At 43.6% G+C, this 7,304-nt stretch overlaps 1 protein-coding gene across 1 annotated transcript in view; it reads right to left on the bottom strand.

The window, feature by feature from the left end:
- The window catches only part of IFIT5 (interferon induced protein with tetratricopeptide repeats 5), an 11,794-nt gene extending 4,565 nt beyond the window's left edge, over nt 1–7,229 (bottom strand). Inside the window, exon 1 of the mRNA XM_004369916.3 lies at nt 5,074–7,229. Coding sequence (XP_004369973.1) covers nt 5,074–5,078 — 5 coding nt within the window. The 5' untranslated portion in view covers nt 5,079–7,229. The remainder of the gene's footprint in view (nt 1–5,073) is intronic.
- Nucleotides 7,230–7,304: the final 75 nt, after the last annotated feature.

Raw genomic sequence — 7,304 nt, 5'->3', positions numbered from 1 at the left:
ATAAGTCCCAGACCAGAGCTTTCCAACAGAATTTCTTACCGTGATGAAAATGTTCTTATCTTTTCATTTGCATAATATGGTATACCACTGAGCACTTGAATGTGGCTAGTTCAACTGAGGGAATGAATTTTTAATTTTACTTAATTTTATTTAAATAGCCACATGTGACTAGTGGCTACCGTACTGGACAAGGCAATTGTAGACACCAGGCCTATAGGGCTTAATGGATACAAGAGCCTCAAACCCAACAGCTTAGAGCTCTCCTTTAACTTGAACTTTTTGTTATTTTATTCAAGGAGAAGGGTTAAACTAGATGGAAAACAAGACATATATGAAAAAACAACTTTATGAATATGACCTGGGCTTACTACAGATTCAACTCAATAGTGTAAATGTTACATGTCTATAATACACGATACAGAATCAAGTGTGTCCTCAAGAAAATTTTAAAAAATAAAGCTACCGTTCACTGAGAGTTTATTACATGCCAGGCAGTGTGCGCCAAACATTTTTTACAAATTACATTTAATTTTCATGACAACTTCCTATTATTTTCATAACTTTATAGATGAGGACTGGGATACAGAGTTTAAGTTATATGCCCAAGGTCACACCACTATAAAGTGGCTGAGCAAAAATTCAAATCTAGTTCAGCCTGACTCAAAAGCCTATATCTTTCAACCACAATGCTATACTGTCTTTTTCAATGTAGTTCACTAAAATTGGAGGTTATCTTTGCAACGGTTTGCTTTAAAATATAGGATATATCTAGCATATGTAAATTCACCTCATGGGGGGAGGGAGAAAGAGGATCTAAAACGCAAACAGGAAGGCATTTTTAGAGCTGCTTAAACTGAGGTACAAAAGGTTTGTGTAACTGGAAAATATGTGCCAGATATTTAAAGGCCTTAGGTTAAGAAAACTAATAGTGATTTCAAATATGACCCCTTGATTTAAAGTCACATTCTGCATTGCTAGGAGCTGCTCCTCACCAGGGCAATGAGCAGAGTGCTTCAGATAGGGAGTGGCAGAGAGGTTTATTTATTTCAGAATGTTAGTGATTCTCTCAAACAACAAAAGAGTAGCTGGGTACAAATACAGTAAGAATGATTCTACGGAAGGGCAAGAAGTTATCAAAGATTTAATTGGCATTATTAAAATAAGAAATGAATTAAAATAGTTTATATTCAACAATCCAATTAAAGACTTTTCATTGTGTATGTTGATGATCCTTCAATATATTTTCTCTATCTCTGATCTCTCCCCTAAATACCAGACTTACCTAATTTTTAGGCAACATCTTCATTTAGAAGTGCAACTGGCATCTCAAAAAAACAGATCCAGTACAGAAATTCTAGGTTCCTTGATCCTTTCCTCCCTCAGCCTTCCCCACCTTGGTTGACATCTCTTTAGTTCTACAAGCCAAATAGCCTAGGAGTAATCTTTGACTAGGAGTCCCTGGGTGGTGCAAACGGCTAACCACTGGGCTACTTACATGAAAGGCTGGCAGTTCAAACCCACCCGAGGGTGTCTTGGAAGAAAGGCCTGGAAATCTGCTTCCAAAAGGTCATAGCCATGAAAACCCTAAGGAGCGCAGTTGTACTCTACAGCACATGGGGTCACCACGAGTTGGAATCCACCTGATGGCAACTGGAACTTTGATTCCTCTTTTTCCCTTACCCCCTCATCCAACCTAATAGTTAAGTCCTGTTAATTCTACCACCCAGATACATCTCAAATCCATCCACTTTTCCTCATTTCCACTGCTATTTTCCTAGTCTAAACTACAACTATGTCCTATGAACTGGGGCAAAAAAACCTGGGCTCCTTGCTTCCATTCCTGGTTCTCCATAATCCATTCTCCATATAGCACTAGCAAACTTTTTTTTGTTGTTGTTAATTTTATTTTTTTTAAGATGTAAATTTAGTGCAAATTAGTTTCGCATTAAAAAATTTATACACAAATTGTTTTGTGACATTAGTTGCAATCCCTGCAACAAGACCAGTAAACTTTTGAACACATAAACCAGGTCACTCTCCTTCTTAAAGTCTTCCAGTGTCTTCCCAACATCCTTAGGTATTAATTAGCCCTTGCCACATCCTACAAATCCCTAAAGGAGCTGGTCTTACCTATCTCTCAAAACTTCTCTCCCACTACTCTCCCTATTACTTACTGTGCTTTAGATACACTGATCCTTCTCTCTCTCAAACATACTAAGTTGAAGGACTTTTACACCTGCTGTTCTTATTCTACCTGGAACGCTCCACTCCCAAATCTTTGATGACTAGCTCTTTTCTGTAGTTCAGTTCAAATATTCCCTACCTAAGAAGCCACCTGTAGAAGTTACTGGAGGGTACAAACGGTTAACCGCTCGGCTACTAACCAGAAGGTTAGTGGTTTGAACCCACCCGGGGGGTGCCTCGGAAGAAAGCCCTGACAATCTGCTCCCAGAAGGTCACAACGATGAAAACCCTATGGAGTGTAGTTCTACTCTGACACATACGGGGTCGCCATGAGTTGGAATCGACTTGATGGGCAACTGGCTTAGGAGATGATCTGGACTCTTGCATATTCTTCACAGCATAACTTTGTAAGGGGCTGCCTGTGACAGAGTTATCTAAAATAGCTCCTCCATCCTGGGTCACCCTCTAGCCCATTACACTGTTTTACTATTCTTACAGCTCTTAACACTGAATTATGTTGTTTACGTATTCGCTTATCAATTGTTTGTCTACTTCCCACATTAAAATATAAGTCTCATGAGAAAAGAAACCTTGTTTGTGTTTCCACCTCTGAATTTCAGGAATATAATAGAATCTCAATAAATAAATATTTGTTGAATGACTGAATGAATGCAGTTACTTACCAGCAATTCCTGACATGTCCAACCCAGGGTCACAGGCCTAGCATAAAGAACACCTGAATTCCAGTTAAGGGGATTCCTAGCAGTCCCTCCTTTCCTGCTGATGGCTCCAAACTTCCTCCCAGTTCAGTCCCTGCCCCTCTTTGCTATTATATTTTTGTATGCTCTTTACCTGGCTCCACGTTTGGATTTTGAGAATAGGTTTTGGACTGTTTCCTGTGGTCTTGACTGGGAAATCTGGTAGGACCACCCCTTAGTAATTGTTCCTGTCTGATGTATAACTGCACCAAAAGCATGGGCAAGACATACCATACCTTCACAACCTGCCTAGATCCATGACAATGCAGGCTTATTGGCTCTCTGACCATTCATAGACTAAAATGAATGTCTGCCTCAGGTTTTGAAGGTCTCTACCAAGCCAGCCCAGGACGGACGAGGAAGACCCCATCAGATACTAGTGGCTGTGAGATCTCAAAGGGATACTTAGCCAGCCAGCCACTAAAGTGCTTTGCCCAGGCCCCAGAATTTACAAAGAACTAGACACCATTAGAAGAAGTTTTTTACTTTTTTATTTTTTAACTTACTCCCTGGGAAGCTGTAAGAGAGAGGTTATTGTGTCTGAAGAGAAAACATTTATCTGTAGGTGATTCTGGAGCTGTCTTTCATTGTCCTTGGGAGACAGTGAGTCCCCAGTGGGGCTCACCCCTCTTCTACCCCATCATCCTACATATACATAAAACTAAAACAAAAACAAAAACAAAAACAAACCTGTTCCTGTCCCGTCGATTCCGACTCATAGCGACCCTACAGAACAGAGTAGAACTGCCCCAAGGAGCAGCTGGCAGATTTGAACAGCCAACCTTTTGGTTAGCAGACGAGCTCTTGACCATCATGCCACCAGGCCTCCAACAACCCTACCTATAGTCTCACTTCCTTCAAGGCCCTTCTTGATACCTCCCTCCTTTGTTATAAACCTTAGCAGTGAGTCATTTAACATTTTTTACTTACAAGAGTTAATATTTATTGTGCAACTGTTATGTGCTAAGCAGTCTATATGCATTATTTCAATTAACCCATTTCACAACCCAAGAGATGGATGCCATTCATTTTTACAGAAACAAACTGAAGCTCACAGAGGTTAAGAAACTTTGCTGTGGGTTGCCCAGCTAATTAATGCTCAGAGTTAGGATTTAGAACAAAGGATTTATCTGCCTCTAAAGCCCAAGATCTTAACCTCTCATTCTTCAACTCATTAAATGTGGATGGTTCACTAACCACGAGCAGGGCTAGATGCTAGCCCTTGGGGATACAAAATGGCTAAGAAAAGGACCTTACCATCATAAATTTTGTAAAGGAGACAGATAAAGAATCTTCCTAAAATAGTGAACTGGGTGGGACAATATCAATCTGTCCATAGTACAAAGGTGGCTTAGAGGACGGGAAAGACTGAGACTGCATCTCAGAAATAAGAAAGGCAAAATGGCAGTAGCTGACATATGTGACGCCTGGAGGGCTGCGGCGAAGCTGCGCTGACCGACACTGAGGGGACGGCAGCTACAGACTTGGGATGGAGAGGAACGCGACAGGCCTCAGGAAACCCGTGCCACGTAGAAGCCGCCCGGAATGCCCCTGAGGGACTCTCCCCAGCAGGAGAAGAGGGCTCTGCAGGCGCTGACCGGCTATCCAATAGAAGGCAGCCACCAACTCCCGCGAGCAAAGCACTGTCACTATCCCGGCGCTGAGGAGAGCCGCAGAGAGGGGGCAGGGCTCCCGGGGAGCGTCGTCTGGCCACACACCCCGACAAACCCGACCGAAGACTCCTAAGCCGGTGACAGGGCTCCCGAGGAAAGCCCCCCAGGCCACACGCCCTGACAGTCCCGCCGTCAGACTCCAGGGAAGGAAGAAGGTTTCCCGGGAACGTCCCGCGCGGTCCCCGTCCCTGACAAGCCCGACTCCAGACGCCCGGGAGGTTCGCGATTCCTGGGGAGCGTCCGTTCGGCCACCCTCCCTGACAGGCCCGAATGCAGACGCCGGGACCGGGACAGGGCTCCTGAGGAGCGTTCCGAACGCAGACGCCCGGCTGCCAGGAGCGAGAAGCTCTGCGCTTTAAAAGGCCATAGCGCTTGCGTTGGGAACGGAATTAAAGGAAAACGCCAGTTTGAAACAAAGGCCTAAGCAGGGTTTGGGAGAAGCCGGGAAAAGCCCTTACCTCATGGTGGCTAGGCTCTGCTGGCCGTCCTGGGAGGCGGCAGTCCCTCGTGCTTTTCCCTTCAGGACCACGGATCTCCGGCTGAGGAGCGGCGGCGCGGACGCGCGGCGTCGACGAGAGCGCGCGGGCGGGCGCGCGGCGCGGGCTTCCAGAGGGGCGTTTGCTGCTCTGGCTTGGTGCCATGGCGGTTGTCTTTGTTAAAGCCGGGAGCCGAGAAGGAAAAGGAAACTAGAAAGTGAATCTGATCCCCCTCACCCGGTGGAGTCCGGCTTCTGGAAACCAAAACTTCCGGAGGAGCTGAGAGGGGCTGGGCCACGCTGCGGAGCGGCGGAGAGATGTTTGCCAAGCGCAGGTTGGTTTGGAGTTGAATTTGCAGGAGGGGCCCCTGGAATTAGGAAACCCCGCGGTGGTCTCGGCTCTCACCTGCCTTACTGAGTCTGAGTGCCGCTCAGTTTAACTTTTTCTTTTTAATATAAAAATAACCGCAGATTGTCCAGCGTTATTTTTCTACTAATTGTGGAAGCGATGCTGTTCTTCCAGCTTTCTACGTCCTAAGCGGAAACTGAAGTCACTGCTTGTAATTTTTGATTCAGCAAACAACACTGCAATGCTGTATTATATTGTTTAGGAGAAACTCACATATTATTGCCATTATTTCCATTGAGTAAATTTCTAGTAGAGAAATGTTGGGGTCAAAACCTTTGGTTAGCAGTCAGGCATGTTAACCATTTGCATCACCCAGGGACTCCACTGTCAGTATACCTATTTGCCCTTCAGTGGATTCCGTCTCATAACGATCCCATGTGTTACAGAGAGAACTGTGCTCCATAGTTTCTTCTGTAATCTTTACAGAAGCAGGTTGCCAAGGCTTTATTTTGTGGCGCCGCTGAATGGGTTCAGTTGCCAGCGTTTAGGTTAGTAACCAAAACCCCGTTACTGTTGAGTCGACTCCGACTCATAGCGACCCTGTGCTATGGAGAAAAATAAAGCAGGAAAGGGGTATAGAGAGGGTTAGGGTGTGGGATGTTTTATAATTATAAAATTGGTGATGAGGGAAGGTATCACTGAAAAAGTGGCAATTGAGCAAAGAGCTGAAGAGGATGAAGGAGGGAACACTGTGAATATCCTGGGAAGAGCATTCCAAGCAGAGAAAACAGTAAATGCAAAGCCCTTCAGGTGGGAGCATACTTGGCATGTGTGGATGGTGCGGTTGGAGTGGAGAGAGCAGAAGAGAAGTCATAAGAAATGAGGTCAGAGAGGCAGTGGGGTGTGGTGGACCTGTAGGCTATTGTAGTGTTTATCTTGAATGAAATGGAAAGCCAAATTTTAGAAAAGGTGCTAGAAGATTTATTTTGCGTAGAAAAATAAATCTAGAATCCTCTTTACTAAAGATGTAGAAAAACTTAATAGAGCTGCAGTGTTTGAAAATTTTTCCAGTACTTTCCTACTTCTTTCCTTTTCCTTCCCTTAGCTGTGTTTTGATCAAGAGATAGTCTTTGTTTATTAAGGTTTAAACTGATGGCAATCAGTGGTAAACATCAATGGAAAAAAACTCCTGCTTATCTGCTTCTATCGTTTAGGAGAAAACCAAATATCATCTGTAAAAATTTTAAAGAAATGTGCATTTTTAGGATTGAGAAGAAACAAAAGACCTGACTGTTGAGTGGGTGCTTAACATGCCAGAATTACTAGATGGAATTTGAATATCCTTTTTTTTTTTTTTTTTTTACAGATTGTTAGGTCGGTGGATTCTTGGGATAATCAGTAGTTTATTATCTTTTGAATTTATTCTTATCAACGTATAAAACATAGCAAGTAGAGAAAAGGGAAACAAAGTGAAACTTGACAACTGATGTAAAATCCCCTTGGGAAACTGAAACTCGATAGCTTGGTACTCTTGAAGGTAGCACTTCTGAATAAATGGTCACTTTTAATAAGTCTTCCAAGAAATGGTTGTAAGTCAGGGTTTCTCAACCTCAGCACTGTTAACATTTGGGCTGGATAATTCTTTGTTGTGGGAAGCTGCCCGGTACATTACAGAATGTTTCTATGTGCTAGATGCTAGTAGCAACCCACAGTCATAACAACCAAAAATGTCTCCAGACATTGCCAAATGTCCCCTGGGGAACAAAATCACTCCCACTCCCTACATTGAGAACCACTGATGTAAATAATATCCCCATTTATATTCCTATTTTTTTTGGAATCAATTCTCACAGTTCAGCCTGTAA

This window comes from Trichechus manatus, unplaced genomic scaffold (assembly GCF_000243295.1).
Source record: "Trichechus manatus latirostris isolate Lorelei unplaced genomic scaffold, TriManLat1.0 scaffold00007, whole genome shotgun sequence".
Classification (NCBI taxonomy): Eukaryota; Metazoa; Chordata; class Mammalia; order Sirenia; family Trichechidae; genus Trichechus; species Trichechus manatus.
The sequence above is the reverse complement of the archived record's forward strand: the minus strand, read 5'-3'. Positions and strand labels throughout refer to the sequence as shown.